This window comes from Eretmochelys imbricata, chromosome 2 (genome assembly GCF_965152235.1).
Source record: "Eretmochelys imbricata isolate rEreImb1 chromosome 2, rEreImb1.hap1, whole genome shotgun sequence".
Taxonomy (NCBI): domain Eukaryota; kingdom Metazoa; phylum Chordata; order Testudines; family Cheloniidae; genus Eretmochelys; species Eretmochelys imbricata.
The window spans coordinates 101,793,053-101,818,812 of record NC_135573.1 but is presented as its reverse complement, the minus strand read 5'-3'; the positions used below and the strand labels follow the sequence as shown (position 1 = coordinate 101,818,812).

At 38.5% G+C, this 25,760-nt stretch overlaps 1 protein-coding gene across 1 annotated transcript in view; it reads left to right on the top strand.

The window, feature by feature from the left end:
• MBP (myelin basic protein) overlaps positions 1-25,760 on the top strand; it is a 171,171-nt gene that overhangs the window by 117,951 nt on the left and 27,460 nt on the right. Inside the window, exon 5 of the mRNA XM_077810528.1 lies at positions 20,556-20,986. Coding sequence (XP_077666654.1) covers positions 20,556-20,986 — 431 coding nt within the window. The remainder of the gene's footprint in view (positions 1-20,555; positions 20,987-25,760) is intronic.

Genomic DNA, 25,760 nt, shown 5'->3' with positions numbered 1-25,760 from the left:
GTTTTGCATGCATAGTAGCTCACTTGAAGTTCTGAAAATCTGTTTCTGTGCAACTTGCCCAAAACCAAAATCCATGTAAGAGCCTCCATAAATTACTTCAGAGATTCTAGTTCCCATCCTGGGCAATAACGGGACTATAAGTGGCTAGGAGGAACTTACCGGACTAAGAATGGGAAAATCTCTTGAAATTTTTAAATTTTTGTAATAAAACATTTCATTGTACTCTCGACAGTTAATTCTTCAAACCCACATGAATTTTCTTGCGGTGTATGTGTTTGTTACACTGAAGATGAATTTATACATATCTGAAAAGCAAGATAAATTATAAAGGTTGGTTTTTTTTAAATAGCAGTAACTCCCACTAACTGGTACAAGGCTTGGTACTGTGCAAGCAGTTTCTCACTCTTAGAATGCGGTTACTGAAAAGCAGATATTGTGTGAAGTACCATCGATCACTGCCTCTGTTTTATACAGTTTGTCACCATTGTTCTTCGTATAGCATTGAGTCACATTTAGAACTATAATACAGATTGCAAGTGTTGGGGGCAGGGAAAGGAATGTTAAAAATAACCCCCTTGTTTCTGAAATCATTGAATATCAATATATCTGTGTTTACATAGAAAATATGACTGACTGACATAGCTCTCTCTCATACAGTAGGCTAGAATAGGCTTACTTATATATAATATAAAGGTGCACAATACTTTTTGCAGTGATAGGGAGTGGCACTGAATTTCAAAAGGTTTGCAATACCTGAAGTTAGATTTGAAAGCTTTTAGACAGAAGTCTGAATGCTATGCTTGCCGGTTGATTAGCTAATAAAGTGAATGTGAATCTAGGCTGTACACATAGTTTTGCTTTTCAACAGGTTTTGGATCCCATATGCATCCCCCTAGTTTATTCTTAGTGAATACCAGATGACAAGTAAATAATTTCTAATGTGTTGAGTTAAAAGCCTTGCAGGTTGCATTTAACTAAACAGTCTGTTAAACAAAGGTCCAAGAAAATACACCAGGGTCCTACTTCTTGACTTGTTTCTGTAGTTTTTTAGTTGATTTTGATGATTTTTTTTTTTGGCTTCTGAGTTAGGCTGGTATTCTTGCAATACTATTGACCACTTGGGTCTAATTGTATTTATCATCTGGAGGCCTTTTGTCTTATTGTTCTTTCTCAATTTATAACACCCTTGTGGTATGTTCTGGGTTCAGATTTCTCCATTTATGTTAGATTCAAATTATTTGTCAATATGTGACATTAATTTAATCAAATTATTTTCCTATAGGCTTGCTTTATAGTTTTGGGGTTTTTTGTTTGTTTTTTTGCCTCTCACCAATGTTGTTTTCCTTCCATTTGACAGATTTTCTGCTTGTTTTGACTGCTTAATTTACCATCACTGCTTTCCGGTATAAATATACTGTACATAGTCTTATATCTCTTGTACTAAGTCCACCAGGTTAAAAAAACAGTTACTGTGTATACATGCTGTATTTGGGATCTAAACAATACTTTCTATGATGTTGTACATTTGGATGATGGGTGAGGAGAAGTCATACCTAGCCTGAGAGACTGAAAAATCTGTTCCTTTTAAAAATGAAGTATTCTTAACCTTGACAAGATAGAGCATCTAAAATGTCTTGGTGGTGATGGGGGATAGGTCTAATTTTGGGAAAGAGTAGTTCTGCGTTCATATATTATAAATGACTAAAGTGATGTTTCCTTCCTTGCCACCCTCCCCCAACCAAGAAAAGTTGCATGCAGATTGACACAAGCTGTCATCTTGCATGGAGAATCCAGTCCTGCTCCCCCTAAGTCAATGAAATAATTCTATTAATTCTAAATTCTAATAATTCTAAATCTCAGTGAAGCAGGATTGGCCCCTGAACACTTACAGCAACATGTTAAATCTCCAACGAAATGATTCATGTTCAGTAAATGCAAACTTGGAGACTCATACAATTTTTTGTCACATAAAACTTGTAAAATAAAATGATCAGACAGTATAATAAATATTAAAATAAATAAATAAAAAGCTAAGGCAGCAGTATAAGATCCCTGAGTAATTACTAGAGCAAGATCAGGCCCATGACAGTCTGTAGCTTCTGTAATCAGCCAAGTGGGACCGCACATATTGACAGCAAGTGAAAAAAACTTGGACACCATCCATCCAAAAAAATGAAATCCAAGGCAGTCAAAAGAAAGTGAAGGGAAAAGGAAGAGTTAGCAGTAGAATAAAGCACTCTCCGGCTAAGTGAAGAGTTAATATGCAGACTTATTAGGCAAGCAGAGATGACAGTTAGAAAAATGTCCTTTGAAAAGCAAACCAGCATTAATTCACAGATTTTAAGACCAGAGGGAACCATTATCATCCTCTAGTCTGACCTTTTCTCTAACACAGGCCATAGAACTTTCCCATACTAATTAATGACACTCAAATGTTACAAAGAGCAAGAGGTCGGGGATCAGGGGCAGAAGATTGTGCTCAAGCAAAATATATGCACCGAGGTCATAGTGATTTCTTCTAACTTCCAATGTATTGTTGTTCTTACCTTGGGTCCTTGCCCTGAAGAGCTTATAGTCTAAAAATTAGCTCACCAGTGGCTGTCACAGGTGCATGTTACTTATGCAATTACTTTAAACATTGTGGTCACTGCCCTGTGGACACAGAGTTGTGTCTCCAGGATTAGAAATCAGGAAACCTGACCAACTGTGCATCCACTCACCTCCCATGCCACCCCTATTTTCAGATATAAATGGTTAGTTATGCACTGTGGCTGAAATTGACCCCTGCGGAGAGGACCTGTACAAGGCCTACGCACCACTTTTGTTTCACATAGGCCCTCAAAATAGGGCTCCAGTGAGGCTCAAGTAGCACAAAGGGCTTGTGTGGGCCTAGTTCACTGGAGTGAATTTTACTCTGTGCAAAGAGTGGCAGTACATAGCAGAACCCACCTTAATATCCACGGCGGTTTTGCCACTGTGACGGACACAGAAAGCTTCTATCTACCTCTGTGTACCTTGCTGAAGAAGGGTTGTCCTAAGTGATTGAGATGGTGTAGCTCTATTTTCAATGGTGGCGGGTGGGGGGAAGAGGTAATTTAAATCATGTATAGTGTTAGTAAAGCTTTTGTAGGTTCCTTGGAAAAGGACAAGATATAAGATATATTTTGTGGGGGGGGCGGGGATGGACAAAGAGTTCTTAAAAAAAACAAAACAAAAAAAAACCCATCTAGTTGAACAGGAATATATGACCTCTGTGACACCAGCTGCCAGGGAGATCTTTAGAGCTGATAATGGGAATGTAATTAGAAGATGGACTGTGGCTATTTATAGACATGTTATGGACTGATACTATAGAATTAGAAGGCATTGTGTGAAATGTTCATGTAACATCTCTAAAGGAGGCCAGTACCACAGGAATAGATCAGAAATCCAGCTCTTTAACTTTGCCTAAATGTAGACTTACACAATAGCCGAGTGACACTTCTGAAGAGTGCACAATTTAAACAAAGAATATGTTCAGAAAGTACACTGTGTGCCTAGTAGGCAGTTGGTAAGACTGGACAAACAATACACAGTTTGTATCCACATTTACATTTAAACAAGGGAACATACAAGGTTTCCACGACAATTTAACCCTTAGAATGTTACTGAACTTAATTTCCAGGTGGGTAATGCTTAAAAATTAGGTATGTGGGAGGGGGAGATTGGGGTCTCCTCAGAGGAAATGGGGATGAATGTACTGGTTCTACAGTCAGGAGGGATTTCAGGGCTGGGCTGTTGCACGCATAGGGATAATCTGGAATGTTGTCTTGAGGAGGCTTGTGAGAAGATTCTTCCATATGGTGGGGATCAAGGTTTTTGTGGGAGTAGTTAAACTGAAAGGAAGTGAGATTGGGATAAGAGTTTATTGGGATAGTTTGGAGAGTATATTGGGACCAGGATTTTAAATGGGAAGAGGTGGCAGGAAGGATTGGCAGATGGTGGGGAGGTCAGAACAGAGACTGGCTGCTTGTGATGGGAGAGTAGCAGAAGGGATTGAGAGACTGGAACATTGCATATTGTACTTGTCTTCAGGTTGGGGAGAGACTTAAAACCAAACATTTAATATTATGCACATAGGATTTTGTGGTTAGTGATAGACATATTTTTAGAATCTGCTGTACCCTATGTAAGTGCTTTGATTCCCTGTTCTATGGGAAGAAATTGATTTCAGGAATACAGGCAAGTTTATTAGTATTGAGTTTTGAATGTTTGAATTAATGTTTCTTTCTCTTGCCTTTTAGTCATCAAAACAAATAGTCCTCTCTCTGTCTCTGTCTCTGATATTGCTCTTTTCAAACATTTCATTCCCAGCTCTCTTCTATTATTTAAATTCTTTCTGTAGAACATTCTGTTTGTCCTAGGACACTGCCAATTTTGATCAGCTCATAGCTCGTTTAGCCATTTTGTATTCATTGCTCCTTTTGTTGTAACTCCCTGTTTGTTTTCAGGTATTGTCCCTTCTGATTTTTAGGACTGCACTGAGGCCACTGTAAAGAGATTGACTCCTGCCTAAAATAAATTAGGAAGATAGGCTTTATATCTAACATATCTTTTTCTTAGGCATCCAGACATTTTAAATCAAGTTTAGTATCAGTTGTTGAGACATGTGAAAAATGTTGTCTCAAATATTAAATCTTTCTATAGAGGAAATCTCAGTTGTTTTTTTTCTCCTACTATATTCAATATTTTCAGAAATCCTTTAAATAAACATTGTTATGGGGGGAGGGAAGGGAAGGGAGAAGAGAATAGAAGGAGGGTAGATTTAAAATATCCCCTATATTACCTTCAGAATTGTTAGGTTACAAAGAGTCTTCTAGATTTTAAAAATCTTGGGAATTTTTAAACCATCAGTGCTGAGAACTTTAACAAAACATGTACACTTTAACAAAATACCCACTGTTAGTGGTAGGACTTGGAATATTTTTGTTCCGTCTGCTCATTCTTCAAAAGCAATTAACAAAGTCTATTTCCAGAGCTATGCTGACAGACTTGATTATGGAGCTACCAAACAAAGAAATCTTGACAAGCCAGGTAGGGCACTATGTCAAAAAATAAAACAAAAAACCCCCTATGTCCCTCTCCCTTCACAATAGTCAATAGAATGCAAAATGGGCCATATACTGCGGTGCTTTGCTCTTTGTGGGTCTGTGTGGAGGGGCATTTTAAAACATGCTGGAATGGATAATAGAAACCACCCCGTGGCCTGATGGAGAGGAATCTACACCGCTTGCCCCAAACTCATTTCTTCAGGTTGGTCACAAGTGACAGCATTTGCCACAATATGTGTAGAATTTAGCTGTAGACGCAACAGCCAGGTAACTTCGACTCAATTCAAAATACAGAACAATCCCCTCCCCTACTTTATTTTAAAAAAAAGTATAAAATCAATAAGGAATAAGTATTTTCAAACTTCTAAGAGCAAAACTAAAAATTCAAATGCTATTAAAAGTTACTTGACTCTCTTTTCAGAAGGCTGATCTATGGAATACAGTTTGCCTGTTTGTTTTGTAGTTTTCCACAGCTCTACCAATGGTCTGTCCTCTGTAAGCAGAGGGAGGCATCTCAGGTCTCAGTAATGGATGTAGTATATATTTCTTGCATATATCAAATATACAAAGAGTCATAGCAACATAAATCTTTTATGAAGGAAGAAAATGTCAGGATTCCAAGAGGAAATAGCCCATTTGCTGTAGGAAAGCAAAAAACAGTGAAGGGGGCTTAACCTAGTTTTATAAAACCTGGAATTATTCTGACTGTGTTTTTATGGACTGAATGCAATTAGGGATTGAGAGATCCCCATTTTCAGTTCTGTTTCCTTCTTTCCTTCTCCCATCTATCCAAAGTGAAAATTTTAGTCTGAAGTGCAGTTAGTCTAAGAAACATTGCTGATCTGGGATTAGATCAGGAAACTGTCTGATGGCTGGGGAATCAGCTAAATACGCTAAACTGTGCTCTTGAACAAATGTACAGTCTATAGTTTTGTTGCTGTGCACAGTTACTATTAACAAAATGTTTAAGTTGTTCATTACTAGAACTGTAGAGTGTACTGGACTTTTCTGGAATGAAGGACTCTTAATCCAGAGAAACCCATTGAAGAATCTTTATGACCAAAAGGGTATAGTACTTATTTAAATGAAAGTTTTTAAACACTGGTAATACCAAAAAACCACTGACACCCCAATGTATATCTGAAATGTGCATGAAAAATCCAAGCATGTCCATTTCCACTTACCCTGAATATAACATACAGCTACCTAGTATTGTATGCCACCCTCTCTCCTGCACTTGGGCAGTGCGCAAATGTACATTATTCTGAGCTAGTGTATTTTTGCTTATGTCCACTTTTATGCAGAAAGCATTTTAGAGTTTGAACTTTAATGTGACATCACAAAAAGGATGACAAATGTGAGTTTCAGTCCTTTAAATGTTTCAGAGTTGTAGCAGTGTTAGTCTGTATCAGCAAAAATAACGAGGAGTCCTTGCGGCACCTTAGAGACTAACAAATTTATTTGGGCATAAGCTTTCGTGCTTTAGAACCCACTTCATCAGATGCATGGAGTAAAAATATAGGAGCAGGTATAAGTACATGAAAGGATGCTTTACCAAGTGTGAGGCCAGTCTAACGAGATAAATCAATTAACAGCAGGATACCAAGGGAGGAAAAATAACTTTTAAAGTGGTAAGAGAGTGGCCCATTACAGACAGTCGACAAGAAGGTGTGAGTAACAGTAAGGAGAAATTAGTACTGGGGAAATTAAGTTTAGGTCTTGTAATGACCCAACCACTCCCAGTCTCTATTCAGGCTTAATCTGATGGTATCCAGTTCGCAAATTAAGCCCTCTACACCAACATTCCACACAAAGATGGACTACAAACCATCAGGAATAGCATCCCCAATACCATCACAGCAACCTGATGGCTGAACTTTGTGACTTTGTCCTCACCCACAACTACTTCAGATTTTAAGATAATTTATACCTTCAAGTCAGCGGGACTGCTATGGCCCCTCAGTATGCCAACATTTTTATGGCTGACTTAGAACAACGCTTCCTCAGCTCTCGTCTCCTTACACCGCTGCGCTACGTTGATGACATCTTCATCATCTGGACCCATGGGAAGGAGGCCCTTGAAGAATTCCACCAAGATTTCAACGATTTCCACCCTACCATCAACCTCAGCCTGGACTAGTCCACGCAAGAGGTCCACTTCCTAGACACTACAGTGCCAATAAGCAATGGTCACATAAACACCACCCTATACCGGAAAACTACTGACTACTATACGTACCTACAGCCAGTCTTCCCTGAGGCTGTAGCAAGAATGTTGCCCATCATGCGTGGAATGACCTTCCAGAACCAGTTAATGTAGTCCTCTCTCTTGCCTCATTCAAATACCTTCTGAGAACTCACTTATGCTGTGAAGTCTAAGGTGTTTAAAAAAAATAAAATAAAAAAGGCCATGTCCTCCCATCTTACTGCCAGAATAACTTCAAATATTTTTCTTAACATTATGCATTAAACTTACATAAAGATGGCTTATTTAGGGGAAAAAAAATGTGGCTATGTGGGAAATACTTCCAAAAAGTAATACACAGATTATTTTTGAATAGTTCAATCGTTCCTTAGTTACTTTCTTGTGCTTGTCCATCTTAAAAGCTATTGATTGAATATCCTGTAACTTGTTTTGATGCCGGCAAGGTTTGCAATCTGGCTGTTCTATTACAAGGTCAATAATGCAGTGAGACAGAGAGAGAGAGAGAACATGTAAGCATTTGTTTATTTAATACAAGTCAATCAAACTATTTCTGTAAGAAATTCTGTTTATTCCAATAAGCAACTCAATCTTGCAATATAAAATAACAGAGTATGATCATTAAACACTGTAAATGATGCCCCTTGCTCACTCTTATGTGTGAAATATTTTGGATAAATAAAAAATATATGTTCTGTTAACACAAAGCAACAATTCTGTTTGAAGCTGGTGGGTGGATAAAATTCACTTGTTTAAGTTTTTAAAAAAATCTCTGCGGGTTGTATGGAGAGCTGCCACATGCCTCTCATAGATTCCAAATATATGCCATGGCAAATCCCACTAGCTTCAACCACAGGCTTGTTCGTTTTCTGTGCTCTCCTTTGTAACTCTAAGCAAACAGTGTCAATGCCAGAAGTATTTAGAAAATAAGGAGGATATGCTACAGACCAGGCCTACACTTCAGAATTCCACTGTGATATCAGCCACCCTGTGGGCATCATTTTAGAGCTCATTGTAAGTTAATAGCGGACATAGAGAACTAACCATGTGAAACAATGCAGAATGCTTAAGGTTTCCTGCAAGCTAGTTATTTGGAATTTAATCTAAGATGATGACTTGGTTTTAATTACAGAATTAAATTTTAAAAAAATCTTTACTTTTCCCCCAGGGACTGTTTTAACTTTTTGAACGCCTATTTTGCTTAAAATAGTAAGTGAAAGCTAGACTGTGTTTCCTCAATACAGCCAAGAGGCAAATGGAAAGTTCCAAGACTCTTTTCTGGCTATTGTGGTCTGTGCCTGAGTATTTAGAATTGCATGCTTTGTTTACACGTAGATGGTCAGTGCAGTTATGTAAAGGCATTTTTCATTTTACTTGATGGAACATTTTCCCGTAGGACTCTCTAATTGTAATAGAGTTTGTAGTAGCTAATGTGATGTTCTGTGTTGGATTTGCAGAAGAATACATAAGTCTTTACTGTAGAGCATATTTAATTCTTTTGGAAAACAGTTCTCAAGTAACCTCCGCACAGGGGTCATATACACTTTTTTTTTCTTATTTATGCTGTTTCCTGCTCTTCAGCTGAGGAGTGGTGGTATGTGCATCTGTGCATGTGCACGTTCTACTTCTATAGTAACTGTAAAGTAATTTTTCACTAACTCTGCAGTATGCCCATCTCTGCTCTCTAGAAGAGTGTCCTTATGAGCTGTAGTGGAGGTATATGTATAGTCGCTCCACAATTATTTCAAATATCCATGGGAATGCAAATCTCTCTGCTTTGCTTGGCTACTGCCTCTGAACTTCCCCTGTTTGGAGTTTTGAGGGCAGCAGCCAAACAGCGTAGGACAAGAGGATATTAACTACATTTCACAAACAGTAATTTGAAGGTACTACCTGTGAATTGCAAGGTCTTTGGAGTTTTTTGCAGGATATGGTTATTCTGACAGAGATTTAAAGGGCTCTTACATTTTCATGTAATTAACCATTCTGAATGAAAACCATAGTGGCTGATGTTGTTTGGTGAAATTTCTTCTATTTGATAGGATTTGTCAAGTAAGAGGGGAAAAGGCTATCGGTGCTGATAAACCAAATCAAGAATTCTGATTCATTTTAATTCCATCGCTATTATTTAAACTGTGGTAGTTTCCAAATGATCCTTTCAAGAAGAGAATGCGCAACACTATACTAGGTCCTGTGTAGTATGACGTGGTCCCTGCCCCAGGGAATGTACAATGTGTCTGTATGCCAGTTTCATGGAAACTGATCTTCCTGTACAATCTGCTTAAGGTACAGCCCTCAAATATGAAATCTTATCAGTATGTATGGTCATGTTATGTTCAGTTTGCTAATTACCAATATCAGAAAGAGACAAGGAAAAAATAAAACTGTAAAGTCTTTTTCTTTAAAAAAATATCAGTTTCCCTGTTCCTGCTCAGCTACACATTGCCAAAAACCCTACTTTCTATTTTTAGTCAATTTAATTTTTTATTTCATAAATCTTAGCTGGCTTTTACCGTTTAAAATGGAAAAACAAATGAAGCCTTGCTAATTAATATACTAAATGGTGTGTCGTAGCAATAATTCCCTCAGCATCACCCTGTATAGTTAGCAACTTATTTTTATAAGAGTGTTAATGTTCTATGAGAAATTCATCTAATCACTGCCATCCTCAGACCATTAACTGGAATGAGTTTACTATGATGACAGTACCTTATTGCACTTACGTACAGTTATGTGCTGAAATATTTTGAATGGCACATTTACTGAGAATCATTGTAGGCAAAAAAATAAATAAATTCACATTTACAATGATATCACATGCTGACTGCCAACAGCTTTTTTAGACTTGAGCTAAACACTTTGTCACTTGACACTCTCCAAATAATCCAACATGGTTATTGTTTTTAAATAGATGAATACAAGTTAAAGTAGAGGTTGATATGTAGCCATTACCCCAACTTGCTTGTAGCATGGGATCCTTCAGAAGAAAGATATGACCTAGAAGGATAGATATCAAGTGGCATTAGTTTGAATACTCAAATATACCATAGATGTGGAATAACATTTTATTTTTTTCCTTTGCTATGAGTACTTCAATGTCATCTTGAATCCAAAAGGGAACAATTTAAACTCTCAAAGCATCAAAAAAGGGTGACCGTTTATTACACAGGAGATATACTAGTATGACAGCTTTTCAGCCTAGTGCTGGAGCAAAATCTCCAGTGACTTCAGAAATGTTCATACTGAACAGAATGCTCAAGGACCCATGCATGTTGGTGCTATTTGTGCAAATAATCCGTAGAATTAAACATGTCAAATGCCCTCAGATGGCTGGCCACTTTTAAATAATGAAAATCTTTATTGCCCAAAAGATTTTGGAAGAGGGAAGGAAAAAAGAAAAATAGGAGGGGCTTTACACAGAACAATCTTCCACAGAATCTAGTATTCTTTACAAAGCAAGCAAAGTAAATAGCACACTTGCTGTATGTCATTAGTCAATCAGTCCAACTATTACTGTCTTATCCTACCTATCAGACAAACCTTATATTTCCAGCAGTGATGCACCCTGGATCCTAGGATAGGGGGGTCTAAACCTACTCCCAGCATGACCCCTGTGTCAGGGACTCTTGGGGGGGGGGTGCAATTCACAGACGCAAGTTAGGTGCCCATGCTCTCTGTACAATGCCAGGGGAGAATTAGGCCTTTTAAAAAGGGATTCATGAAGCCAGCACACTTAAGTTAGCCAGTAAGAAATGCCAAGAATAAGGGTCTGGCCTAAGCCACAACCCTCAAAGGGAGTTAGGTGCCAAACTCTGGGCCATGGGGAGGAACCTGCTCCACTGTGGATTCACAGCCATGAAACTTCTCTCTGGAATGGCAGAGCAGGGTTTTTTGATCTAAATGTTTGACTTCGGTGCCTCAGTCCCCCATGTGAATCCCACCTACTAGTCACCACTAGAGATTTAATGTACCGATACGAAAGAAACAGCTTGCCGCTATCTGTCCACCAGGCCAGTAATAGCTGTTCTGTAGGTGAGCATGTCAGGCTTTATTTTATGAAATCCAGAAAAAACTGTTAAAAGGAAACCCTACTGCAGAAATGATTTGTGTGGTCAAGGAACATTTTTCCACCATAGAAAAGGTGCAGTTGCAAAATTTTCACCAGGACTTTTTCTTCAGTTTTGAGAATTTCATCCATTTTCTCACGTTTTTCATGCAGAAAGTGAGATTTAGCCAAGGAAAAGGGCAGGCACTGTCCATTTAGAGCAGTGCTTCTAAGCCTGCAGGCTGCTTGTGGCCCAATCAGCATGCAGCTGTGGCCCATGTGACATCCTCAGGGCCATACAGGTCATGTATATATTGTGTAGACGCAGCCTACATAAGACACACAGAACTGCGTATGTGGCCCACAACAGTAAATAGGTTGAGAACCACTGGTTTAGAGGAATAGTACTTTTTCATATGTCAAAAAGAAGAAAGTTTCAAGTGCTGCAATCACTTCCTGAAATCAATGGGCTCTTCACTGATTGTCTCCCAGGGAAGCAGATTGCTAATCATGTTAAGAGAGAACCTTTCAACATCCCTGCATGATAGCTTTTACTGAAGTTCAGCTATGGTTTATTTGCTTGTACTTAAATTGGCAGAGTTTAATAAAGAATAGCTATCTAATCTATCATTAGTTTTTATGGAAGTGAGACTTTTAAGTCTTCAGTCATTGTTTCATTTAAGATTTGGGTGTGGGCTTTCTACCTGTACATATCATACAAGTGGACACATTGTGCAGTATATTACACACCTACTCTGGTATGAGGACACAATATGTCCATACAAAAATGCTTTGAAAGTTCTGTATGACTCAGTGTCTTTTCTGATCCTCTGAAGTTCATATTCTTTTTTTTCTTGATGTCTTAAGACAGTTCTAAGTTAGAAAGGCCCCGAATGGATTGGTACAGCTCTGACAGATTCCTCTCTTCTCAGATTCCATCATTATGCTCCCCCAGAGCTAGATATGGCAAACCTAACAATTCAAAGCAAAGGTTCATTAAAAGCACCCATGAACTTCATTTACTTTCCACCTTAAACAATTTTTTATTCCTGGATTCAGTCCTTTAGCATTCCTAATTTGAAAAATCCACCTCGTTTCTTATCTTCCCTCACCCCCCCGCCCCCAACAGCTCCTTCCTTTTCAATGTGGGGGTGAATGGGAAAAGAGAGTGCTCCTCTGTAATCTCTTCTAGGAGATGAGCAAAATCCAGAAGGTCCCACTGGACACTGCTGCCTCTAGAGTAAGCTATGAACTTGTTAGGGACTGAGATACCACAGAGAGCACTTCTATGTTTATTGGCATTTTACATTGTTTTTTGGGACTTCTCAGCTCCAGAGTGAGATAATTACCCAGTCCAGAGGTAGTGTTGGCACCTAGTAAAGGCAGGTCTCACTGTTGCAAAACTCTGAGTAGGCAGCCTGCTTGCCTGTACACTCCCTCCCCCCCCAAACAGATTTTCTGAAGATCTGAAAGAAGTAGGCCTACTTGGCCTGTGCCCAGCCTTTTTGAAAGGGGAAAGAGGCCACCTGATTGCCCCTCCATAGGGAATCCTACGTGGCATGAAATTCAGCCCAACTTTGCCAAATGGTTGATGCTTTTTTGGAGACCTGGGCTGAGTTTTGTGCTGGCAGGAAAAAATAAAGGCAAGATGAATTGCACCTGATTTTGGGTTTCACATAGCTGTAATCATTATTTGCCATTGATAGACATTAGATTAACGTAACTGGATGTCATGCTCAGCAGCTTGTATTCCTGATAAAGTGCTATTCTTCTCTAAAAATGACCACACAAAAGGTAAAATCTATGAGGTGGGGGTGTCTGTCAAGACTACTTCATGGGCTTTTTTCCCCCCTGCTTTTCATTGGTGTTAGCCCTGCAGAGCCAAAACAGTGTGAGCTAGATTGTTCGTGGTGAAATGTGTGTGTGTGTGTGGGGGGGCTTGTGTAGCAAGTAATTTATTGCTGGGCCAATCTCTCTTCTGTTACAACTCTGCAGCCCTTCAGTGCCAGAGGGTAGAACTGGGCATGGAGAATCTTTACCTGTGGATGGTGCATGAGCCAGAAAGCAACCAGCCTGACTTTTAGATCTTAAAAGTTGTCAGGGCCTAGCAGTTAGAGAAACCATCTTTTTACTTGTCAGTAGATCAAATTAGATCTAGCATTATTTAGACATTCTAAATATGGAAAACCAGGATGCCATTTTACAGTCGGAGTAGAACTATATAAGGAAAGTGAAAAACTAAAAATGGCACTGTCAGGCTCTCTTTCACATGAAATTTCAGGTGAAAGTTTGCAAATCAAACTCCGCATCAGCTCTAAAAATTAGCAACAGTAAAAAAAAATCCTTTCCATCAGAATTTAGCCATTCTTTGTTTTTTAATGCAACAAGCAGAGCAGAATCAGCTCATTTTTCCATAGCTGTAGTCAGCACATTGCTAACAGAAGTAAAAGCATCTCTGTTGGTAGACCAAGTAGTTATGACCTCAAGACAGTTATGTTGAATAAGAGGGTGCTATTTTTATATCGTATACTGCCGTAACTGGACTTTAAGGAGAAACATGCCAAACGATTCACTGGATCTGTTCTTCACTCTGTTTCACCAGATTTATGTCAGAACACTTCCACTCTAGTCAAGAGTGTTACACAATCACAAGTCTGGTTTCATCGAGTGGGGAATCAGGCCCTTTCTTTGCCATTCTTTTATTCTGTATAGGTTCTTATATCACCCTCAGAACCTTCCACTAGTACATTAAGTCACTAGTATTTGTCTTACATGGTTTGTTCTTTCTCATCCTCTCCCCTGGAGGAGAATTGTGTATGCAGTGTAGTGTTTGAGTAGGGCTTTTATTATTATTTTTTGTTTAAATATACATGGTGGTGTGTGTGAGTGCGTGCGTGAGCGAGAGAGGAGTGTACCTAGAGGTGAAGTTTCTAATGGTCCTTAGATCCTGTGAGAGTTTGTTTGGCAATCTGAGACTGGCACCTGGGAACTCTGTCTCCTGCTCAGACAAGCTTTACTTTTATTCTTAGGCATGGCAGAATTGAGTGTGTGTTTTTAGTTTTTTTTTAATAACATTGATGTTTATTTTCAAGCACTTTTTCAATTTTTATTGATTTAAAGTCATGGAAACTTTGGGAGGGGGGAGATAATTTAATGACAGACACTGAAATTCAAAAAGTTAAAGCTTTATAAACATTAACACAAATTGTCAATATCCTATGTCAAAATATACAAAGTACATATCTTTAAATCAAACTGAAATTTAAAATGAGAAAAGTGCTGCTTGAGAATGCAGTCATTATCAATGGAAGTATATATACTTGTGTGAGTGTGTACAGGGAAATCAATGGTTACTGACAAAAATCTAATCCTTTCAAACCTATTTACTGGAGAAAGAGCAGAGCTGTTGACCAGGATCTCCATTCCAAAGTTTTAAGCAATCTTTTATATGTTCTGGGCCCAGGGCAACTTGAAGATAAGGACTGAAACCTTTAACTTGCTTTGTCATTGTACAGGAAGCCAGCATAGACAGCAGAGGGTATGGCTGCTGCTATGACAAAATTATATTTCTAAAACTAAACATCAGTTTGTCCTTGAAGTATGTTGTGTGTTTAAAATTCTAGAAGAAAGCAGATTTTGAGTTACCCAAGTGTAAAACAAAAAGCACGTGAACATTTTATTTTGTAGGCTGGGGTAGTTCAAAACTGGCTAATTAGAATTTTAATCCCAAAATTTCACCTCGAGGTAAGGATGTTTTTCCAAAAGCAATAAGCACCTGACGAAAATAGGTTTATAATAAAAGTGCCCTCTTGACCAAGACTATAGCATTGGCATAATACGAATTCATCTGGGTCTTATGATGATTTGGCTGCTGTGGAGACATATTGGCATTGTGCACCAGCATCCATTTGGCCAGCACGTGGGGGAAAATAACGTTTATGTAATGGCTAAACACGTTAACTGAGCATTATGCTTAGAGAACTTTTACCAACTGTTCTCTGTGTAATTATACTGCATGCAATCCATCCCAAAGAGGAGTGCTTTTAAAAATGATTTTCAGCATTTTGACAAGCGTCAGACAAAACCAGTAATTACATGTAAATGCTTGTTGGCCAGTTGTCTTCAGACTGTAACTGTAGAGTCAGGCATGGGACTTATATTTTTGCTTTGCAAAGGCGGGGTGAGGATGAATCAAGTTTTACAGCTGGAATGTAATGATGAAAATCTAATTCGTCTCCTCCCTGAAAATCTTATTGAGGCATTTAGATAAAAGAACTGTTTCAAAAAGGGTCAGTTAATGCTCCTGTGATCCGTAGTGCAATAGTAGTGCACAGTAGAGGCTGGATTGTCCATTGTCCTTCGTTGGCAGGAGACACAAGGGACCATGCACAATCACTGCTTTTTTTTTGAGTACAGGGACTTCTCCCAGCTAGCACCTTGCTCCGTTCAGAACACTCAGAAGAGGAGCATGACGGATGTGGGACTTTGCCTGCTGTAAAGTAGGTTGTGGTGCACCCTTTCTGGGATGTAGCAGTGGGAGTGCTCCAGCTAGGGTAGGTTGTTCTGTGCCATCTCCAAAAAGAGGGCTCTAGCAAAAAGCCACAAGAGATCCCTTGTTTTACGCTGAGGGATGACCTATGACTGTCCACAGATAAGAGAAATCTAATCCACCATCATCTTGCCGGACCTGTCTGTGAAATTTGATAAGACAGGACTATTTGGTGAGCAGTGTTATCTCCGAGAAGCTGTAGTGCTGAACAGAAATGGCCTGGACCAGCTGTGGCCCTTGCATATGACAGCCCTCGAGGCTGGGTGTGAAAGTAACTGTTCCCCCTCATCTACATAATAATCTCACAAGCCTCAGTCATCTCCCCCTTATTATTCAGTACTTCCGTATGAAGGGCTGGTGAGCCTAGCGGTATGCAGTGGGCGCCAGCTCTGTGTTTAATAAACAGCACACTTTTAGGGCTTAGCCAAAGTCAACAGCAGTCTAAGAACTTGAGGTGATGCTGGCAGAGAGAAATGCTTTGAAGAACTTGCCTTGACATTCACACTACTGATATACCTGGCCATAGAGCTAAAAGAATGCAGAAATTTTTTCAGTTTCAGTGCTTTTCATTAGAATTTTGAATCTTTGGAAGAATTTGACTACTCTATAAGCTGGTCAAATACGATTTTTGAGAAATGTGTTGCAATTTTGAAAAGCCAAAGGTGTTTGATGTTTTCCACTCAGCACTGTTTGCAAGATCAGGCCTTCTGATGCCAGTAGTATATAGAAATTGCAGTATTTCTTCCCTGTTTCTCAAATCTTTTCAGAAATCGTCATGAGAAGAGAACAAATGTGAAATTTATAATGATGCATCCATCAGCCTGAGCAGCATAATTAAACTGACCTAACCCTGCAGTGTAGACAGTGCTAGGCTGCTGGAAGAATACTTGGGGGTTCTCCAGGCAGTGTAGGTAGTGTCTACACTGAAGCGCTGCAGTGGCAGTTGTAGCATTTCAGTGCAGACAAGCCCTTAGATCACAAGCTTAGCCATACAATAGGTAAACATTTGGGTTCTGACAATCATTCTCTTCCTTAGGAATTAAATGGAGATCTCAGATCAAATGCCTGTTTTGAGAGTGTAATTAATGTTTCATGATCAGTTCCCATGATTAAGGCTAAGATTTTGTCATGGATATTTTTTAGTGACAACGTTATAAATGCTGGATGAAAAGCGGGTTTGGGGTGGAGGCTGACAGCTTGCGACCCCCTGAGGTGTTTGGAAGATGTAAAAATACAGCATTCTGCTAATTTATACAAGTCAGGATTGCTCTGGGAATTGCTGCCTCTTTAAAAAAAACTGTTCAGATTTCTCCATTTCTGTATGCGCTGGAATTCCTATTGCTCTCTCCCTCTTATTTTGGGAGTTGACACAACTGGTTCACAACCTTCCAGGAGTGTGTTCAGCATGCATTTCCTGCTGTCGCTGGCCAGCTCCACTGGCCCTTCCTGAGAAGTGCAGGACCATAGTCCCACCTCCTTCCTACTGCTTTTGGGGTGGTTGCCCACCAGGGCACTGCATGGAGGATGCAGGGGTAGAGGGGGCTCCTTACGCCCATCTCCCTTCCACAGCCAGGCCCGATATTTTCTTTAAAGCAAAGTAGGTATTGTAATATTCTTGGGATAAAGTCTGTGGAGTGCTCCATGCCATGGTTATAGCCAAAATTACCATATCTTGCAAAAGGATTCTCTCTTTTTTTTTTTTTTGTTGCAAAGATTAGGCTCCTTTTTTCCTACACAATAGATCTTAAGTTACTGTAGCAAGGAAAATCTTCTCTCTTTCACTACTGTAAGTGGCGCATTCCATTTCCCTCACCTGAAGGGGAAAAATCAGTGTTATAGTCAGTTGAATTCATGATGGAATATTTTTCTTTATAAAGTTAAAGAAAGTTAAAAATTCTAATTATCTAATAAACCAATACTGAAATGCAGTTTGGCAGACATTTTATTAGTAATTTATTAGATCATACCTTGTATTAAGTAGTTCTATGTCATTAATATACATATATGTCATATACACACACTTTGGAAAAGGAATTCATGGCTGCTGGTAATTTAATGTAATTCAAATATAGACTGTCTTTTCCGTTGTACATTTTCGCTGAACATTAAATAGGGTTTTAACACAGTAAAAATGTAAAGGAAAAATTAAATGCATGCTTTCATTGCTAAACTAAAAGCATACAGAAAAGATTTACACTTTATAGCTCACTGCTTATGTGTTGAGAGAAGCTACTTTTATGGCACAAATGCCCTTCTTTGTTTCTTACAAATAACTGTATTCAGTGACACAAAGCACAACTGTTATAGAAGTATTAGTATGCAGATGCTCTGCTGTTTTGTTAATGCATTTAATTAAATACAATAGCACTATTGTTTTTCTCCTTAATTCAATTTGTATGATGGTATAGAATTTAAACCAGCGTTAAATCATTAAAATTAGTTATTGTTTGTTGCTCCCAAAACCACTGCATCCTGCTTCACTCCATCAGGAAAGCTATGGTGACAAACTAACAAAATCTGGTAAAGTTTTGATCCTTCAGGGCACCAATGTGTAAGTACCTTGGGAATATTCAGCATAAAAAGAAATACACTGCAGAAAGCAAAAGAACATAGCTGCAATATTTTTAATAAACAGCTTTCTTTTTTCAGTTCAGAAAGCCTTAATTGATGATTGCATCCCTGAAGATAATTCTTAAAAAAGATTAAGTGGAGGGAAGAACTGAACTGCCTTTCTAGCTAGTTGACACATTTTCAATTGAGGTCATAGCCAAAATTTCATGCCTTACACAAACACACATTAGCCTTCTCCAGGAAGTTAAACTGTAGCTGATTTACTAATTCATACTTGTCAGGTTATAATTTGTTGTAAGTCTGTATTTGCAGATTAATTCTGTCATCCAGCTAAAATTCATCTGCTTGGAGTAATTTTACTGCCCAGTGTTTGCAATATGATCAGTTGTGGCCTTGTTCTGAATCTGTCCCTATTAAAACTACTTTAGTAAACTTTTTTTTAATAAAAGAAAGATAACCCCAAAATACTCTTCTTTTCAGCAGTTCAGTGCCATGTAAATACTAAAGGGCTGGCTTGAATCCGCAAAGGACAAGCACTGAGAAAGCACACATCATGGCATAGTCAGAACCAGATCGCTTCTCAGTGCAGCAACTATCAAATCAAATTGTGGAATTTCATGAGGTAATCAACAGAAATCACGAACACCGTATGCCCAGTTATTCCTGATCCTACTGAAGTCAGTGGAAGTTTTGTCAATGACTTGGGTTTATTTCATCATCCTGATCCCAGATGAATAATCACTTCTAATAATAAGGTTTCTTTGCAATCAATCAGGAGACTCATTTACTTCATGCATTTAAAAAAAAAACCCCTGTGGCTGACTGCTGAAGAACTCTCCCAAGTTACTAATTTACTACTACTCTTCATTGGAAATTTGCTTGATTTTGCAGTACATAGTCTACACCAACTCACAATTTGTCAACAGAAGTGGGAGCTACTCTCTGTAAGGGTTGCAGAATTGGGCTGAGAATCCCAGCATGGGTAGACAGACTTGAGCTAGTGCACTAAAAATAGCAGTGTAGACATTATGGCACTGCTGGAGCTTGGACCCGGGAAGGTCAGCCAGGGTGAGCTGCCATCAGGGCTGCAACTTGGAGCCTACCCACGCTGGAAATCATATCTCCCAGCTGCAGTGTAGACATTCCCTCTGACTTCCAAATAGCTTACTGAAGCACATTAGAATGTAACCCAACTTAGAAAAGTTGGCATGAGTGTAATGTTTGTCATTTTACTAAACAGCAGCAGGCTGGGCCCTTCACTGAGGGTGGGTGTGAGGAAAAAGGAGGGTAAGATGTTTCTTACAAGCAGACCTGTAAGTATAACTAGCATAAGAGATAAGACTGTGTGGATGACAATATGATTATCTAAAGTGAAGACCTGTTTGAAGAGGGGATTGGGGAATGCAATTTGTGGTTTTTACATTTGGAAGAAACTGGGGAACAAATTAGGCAAAGAGATTTTAAAAAAATAATAGTAATGTAGCTCAGATTCAATGGGGATTTATACATTAAAGAATTGTAATAGACTCCTACCAGTGGGAGTTCCATCTTGCACAACATACAGCTCAGAAGTTAGAAAAGTTGTAACGTCACGCAAAGAGGGGTTGAAGTGGAAATACAGTCCAAACCTTTTTATGGTCACGTACAGTAGTCTTTAGAAATAGTGAGAAGAGTGGTCAATATAAAAAATTCTCACCTCTTACATCAGGTACTGAGATGGCCATTGGAGACATGATAATAAAACAGAGAGCTCACCTACAACATAAACATTGAAATGATTTGATAGGCTATAATTGCAATAATTTACAACAAACTTCAGCTATTTTTATTAACCCATTTCCAAACATATTGACCACCATTCTAATTTTAAAACCTAAAAGAAGTTATGTCATCCCAGTGCAAGTTAAATGTGAGAACACAGTTCAGTTGCAAGACAGATTAATTCTCTGAAAGGCATTTGGAGAGAGAGAGAGAGAGAACATATTCTATGGATTTTGCATGAAAAAACTAACTCAAGGCAAGTGAAAGAAAGCAGCATTGTTCCAGTGCTCTGTTTTTCATAGGCCTGTATTCATATCTCATTCTTGTTGTTTATAGGAGAGGCAGATGTGAACCAGAACAATGGGACCTCCACTAAGAGCACAGCGGTGACAGACTCCAAGGGCACAGCAGACTCAAAGAATGCCTGGAAGGAGGCCAACCCAGCTGACACAGTTGGTCGCCCCCACTTGATCCGCCTCTTTTCCCGAGATGCCCCAGGAAGGGAGGACAACACCTTCAAAGATCGGCCCTCAGAGTCAGACGAGCTACAGACCATTCAAGAGGACAGTGCTGCAACTTCAGAGAACTCGGATTTGATGGCTTCACAGAAACGCTCCTCTTTCCGGCACGGATCAAAAATGGCAACTGCAAGCACCATAGACCATGCTAGACATGGATCTCCAAGGCACAGAGACTCGGGTCTACTTGACTCGCTGGGCAGATTCTTTGGAGGAGAAAAACAAGTTCCCAGGAGGGGCTCGGGCAAGGTGAGCTCTGAGGAATAGAACAGCTACAGCAACATAAAATACAAATTTAAAAAGAAAGGGTAGGAGAAGAGAGAGGTGAACTAGGTAACCACCATAGAGCAAGAGTTGATTTAGTGAACAGGAAGGTATTGCCGGTGTCAGATATGTTTGGCTTCAGTAAGAAATACAAAAGCATAGCAGTAGAAAATGTTATGAGCTTGCGACAGAGCACGTTTATCAGTTTTTGGCAGAACCACTCTTCCAGTGTCTGGAAATCAAGAGTATTTATAAATCAGGGTGTGGCTCTGGAGACATTCCTGAGAGACTTGTGAACATTTTATAAGTGGTGTAGTATCGGTATATTGAACAATTTAGGACGAAGCTTCAGGCTGCTTTTGCTTTTTCTGTCGGGATCATTTTGTGTCAAATGTTTCTCAAAACTAACAGGCACAGAAGCACGAGACAATCTTATGACAATTCTGCACTAGTATGGGGGATGGACTTGAAAATGGGTCTTTTTCCTTCTCTAATTTGTATGAGGCATTCTTTTGTTGGAATCTGCCTCACCAGCCTGTATTATAAAATCAGTACAGCTTTGTAAGACGTGAATGTGGTTGCTGTTGGGATAACTCGCCAGAAATTCTTCTGAAATGTGAACTTACTGTGGTCAAGCTATTTGATCCTGATTGCATAGGAGGGAGGAATAAATCACAATTGTACCTTCAAACATCTGTGGATTAAATACCAGAACTTCTGTGACCTCTGAGTGTTAACAGTTATTAAATTTAGCATAAGAAAACATCTCCACTGTGATTAAATAAAAAAAAAAAAAAACCACTCATGCAGGAAACAGAGGTGCTGAGAGATGTAGAAAGTAATGTACTAATCCTGGAATGGGCAGGAGTATATACAGTTTTATAAGGGTGCTGATATTTCCTTAAAGCTTTGGTTCCTTGACCTGTTGTTTCTGAGCTTAATCTTACTGATCTGTTACATTCACACAGCAACAGACTTTGTCTTCATTTGTGTTTGATTTTTTTTTTTTTTTGCTACAGTAATCCTGAGTGGGTACTTTGCTTTAAGAAAATATCACACTGATGGGTAGCTGAAGAAATGAAGTTCATCCCTATGTGCCATGTAGTACAAAATACTCACTTTTGGGGGCAGTTTCTTATAATCCTCTTCCCTCAATGAAAATTTTTGATGCTCCCAACTGCAGGTTTACTTGCACACACGTTAAATTAATAATAAACTAAACAGCTGTAATCACATTTTGTTGTGCAGAACACCTGAGAATTTCAGACCATAATCAAACCATACACTCAAAAAAATTGTGATTTGATATCAGACATACTTGCAAGTTCCTACTGTACCTGTGAAGTATAGCTTGTATTAATTTTCATTAGCATATGGCCTAGTGTGACAGACACTGGACTGGGAGTCAGGTTCTATTCTTGGATCTACCATTGACTTTGTGGGTGATATTAGATGAGTGATTTAACATCTCTGTTCCTCCATCTGTAAATGGGGAATTATAATGTTTGCCCACCTATGAAAAGCTCTATAAGGGCAAAACATTACAATGTTGTTTGTACAACAGCTAATGATATGCAGTGAGCAGCCACTGTCCTGATGAGGGGAAAATTCTTTTCTTAGAATCCCTTGGCTTTTCTTGCTATCATTGCAATAGGCATAAGTCACTCCTGATATTGATGGTGATTTGAAATGTATTCTTGAATGTGGTTGGCTAGCTTCAACTCTTGCTATTAATGTGTAATTACAGCATTGAGTTATCTAAAAACCAGTATATAAATGCTCTTTGTAGATCAATGTAAAATAGTATTAGAATCTGCACGCAGAAAAAATAGAGGCAGATATTTTTTGTGTAGCAATAAAAATGAAATCAATTTTCAGTGGTGGTGGTAGTGATCTAAATTGGGTGTAAATTGTGGATTCCTGTATTTACCAATCATTGTGAATCAATTTACCTTGAGGGGTCAGTTTGTAGTCATGTACTAACAAAAGGGAAGGTACTTTCATTGTCATCTTGGTTGATCTTCAGCGCTCTGTTAAATTAAGGGCAGAAATGAGTGGAGTAGAAAATCTCAACAGCAAAGAGTGCCTGCAGAGCAAAACAAAGCTTTCTGCATGAGTCCAAACAATTTTTAAGCCAGGAATAAAACTGATTTTTTTAAACAACCGCTTTTAATGTTTTAAAGTGCAGCCTTACAGAGTTAAGCTGTAAGCACATAGGAACAGGTATCTTGGCCAAAGTCAGTGATGATTTTTGAACTAGCAATCCTGACTTCTAGTGCCAAAGCATCTCATTGTTGTTCCCAGAAACAATAATGCCGATGAATAAAAACATATCTTAGGAATCCACTCCAGGAATCCAACAAGTTTCTCGGTCTTTTGTTTCAATTAATGTTTCATGAAGCTTAAAATTAGTGTCATACAGTCATCTTGAATAGTTTGGGTGTCAGGAAAGGTTTGTGCTCCATATATTTGTGTATAGATAAGAGCAAATCTAGATATCTGATATTCTCATTTGTACTTAAAGCAAAAGAAATTAACTACTGAATTATATAGAATGGTAGAAAAGAAATGAGTGACCCTAAAAGCAGTTTAAAAAAAATCCAAAAAGAACTCAGGCAGTTTTCCAGCTTTGCTGCACACACAGTTCAATAGATGGCTTTGGTGCATAAGATATTGCAGAAAATGCTTCCTAGAGTGAATTACAAAGGGAAATACAATGTATTGTGGGGGCTGTTTATGTTGCTTGAATCAGTTTTGTAACAAGTGTGCAGCTTTGAGTTTGAGCTATTCTGCTGCTGCCTTTCTTGTGGTGTCTCCCCAACTACTTCCATCCCATGCACCACTAGGAACATATATCTAAACTGCCCACACCAGTAAATACTGGAATGTAGAGAAAACACTTGTTCTTTGTGCAGACTGAGGGCTGACATTCAGGCATAACAGATTATAAATTCCTCATGAAAGCATATTCTTCTTACACCCATGGATGAAAAGTACATTAGTTAATAATGTTCTCTATTGTTTAAAAAAAGGTGGGGTGGGAACAAAAAAAATCTTGTTTTGTGGCCTCCAGGGAGCGAGTTCTCCCTTACCCTGGAATTTTGGAGTTGTGTTAGGGAAGGTGGGAGTTCTGGGGGCGTAAAATAAAAATAGACCCTCTAGAATATAAAGAGAGATTGTCTCCTTTCAATGGCAACAGCTGCGTTTGCCATTTTTTTCTTCCTTCTACCAAGATTTTTGATAACTGAACCATATCAATCACACACACAACATGAGTTTTGTATTGAAGTAAAAATAATCCAAATGAAGTCATTGTTATGTAATCATATAGGGCTTGAGTCTGCCATGTTTATGGTAGAATCATTATCACTACTAGGGGAGTGAGGCTAAGTAAGGATGACAGAATCAAGCCCCTACACAATTATGGTACAAACGTACTCAAGATTTTTCCCAATGCAAGACAAAGTTTCTTTGCGGTGTTAGTAGTGTTTCCTTTTTCATCTCTATAGAATTTAACAGGGTAAATTTCAAGTTTTAAAACTCATTAAAAAAATTTGAAACGGTCAGGATGATCAGATCTGTCCAATCCCCATTTAAAATTTGTGCTTACAAATAGTGTTTTTGCAAAAAACTAAATTTGTAAATTACATCATCAGAATTTTTATTTCTTGATTTAATTGCAAAGTTACTTTTGTTTTCTACCAAATCTTGGATTGTGATACAGTAACTTTTATACCCCAAAATTTAACATTATGTGCTAGCGTAGTAAACTTAAACTAGGTTTGTATGGTATGGTGGAATCTATGAAAAACATGTTAAATAATAACTCAAGGGCCAGACTTGATTGAAATGCCGAAGTCTGTATTAGTAAAGCCATTTGTATCTCCTGTTTGCATTACTGCTCAGTAAGTACACATTTTTACATTCTCATGTGCTATCTGCATAGGGCCCTCCTCCTACATTTCTTACACAGCCAAAGGAAGTTACGGGGGTGTAAAGAATACAGCATCAGGACATAGGATTTCCTTTCCCAATGTGTGAAGCAGCATGAAGAGTATTTATTACACTGAGCTCATCGATAAATTGGGTAAAATGGTGGTTTTAATACTGCAAACAGAATGTATGTTCACCAAGGAATGCCCAGCAGAACTCTTCAAATAATAAATGTACATAGATTTGCTAGAATCACAGCTATTTCATTGGGTTTTTATATCCTTTTGATCTATATTTCAATGTGTAAACCCCACCCCACCATCTCGTCTGTCAAGATTCTAACACAATACACCCAGTGCCCTGAGGGTCTGGAAAAATATCAGCCGAGTCTATTCTTGTTCTAATTTAAAGTTTTGTTATCACAATGAGCAACAGACTTTCAAAGTATAGGAAATTCTCAGCTTGTAATTATTTACTGTGAACTTTCTTCTTTTAATTCTTAGGAAAAATCCTCTTGTTGTGTTATCCACTGTTTTTGTACACTTACCTAATGTACAAATGATGGGCTTGTAAAAAAAAGTATTTGATGTATTCAATGAAACTAGCTTTATGGTGTCTGTAATATAATTTGATTTTGTTTTCATCTTTTGCTTTGTGTGCTTCAACATTTATATTCATTTATTAAAATCACAGAGATCTGGTGTACTAATTCCTTAGTTTGTTTTTAACTATCTTATTGTATTAACAGTGCAGCTAGTTTTTTTTTATTTTTACTCATTCTACCCTGTGATACGTGTGAAACGGTTGCCAACATCAGGGGACAGAA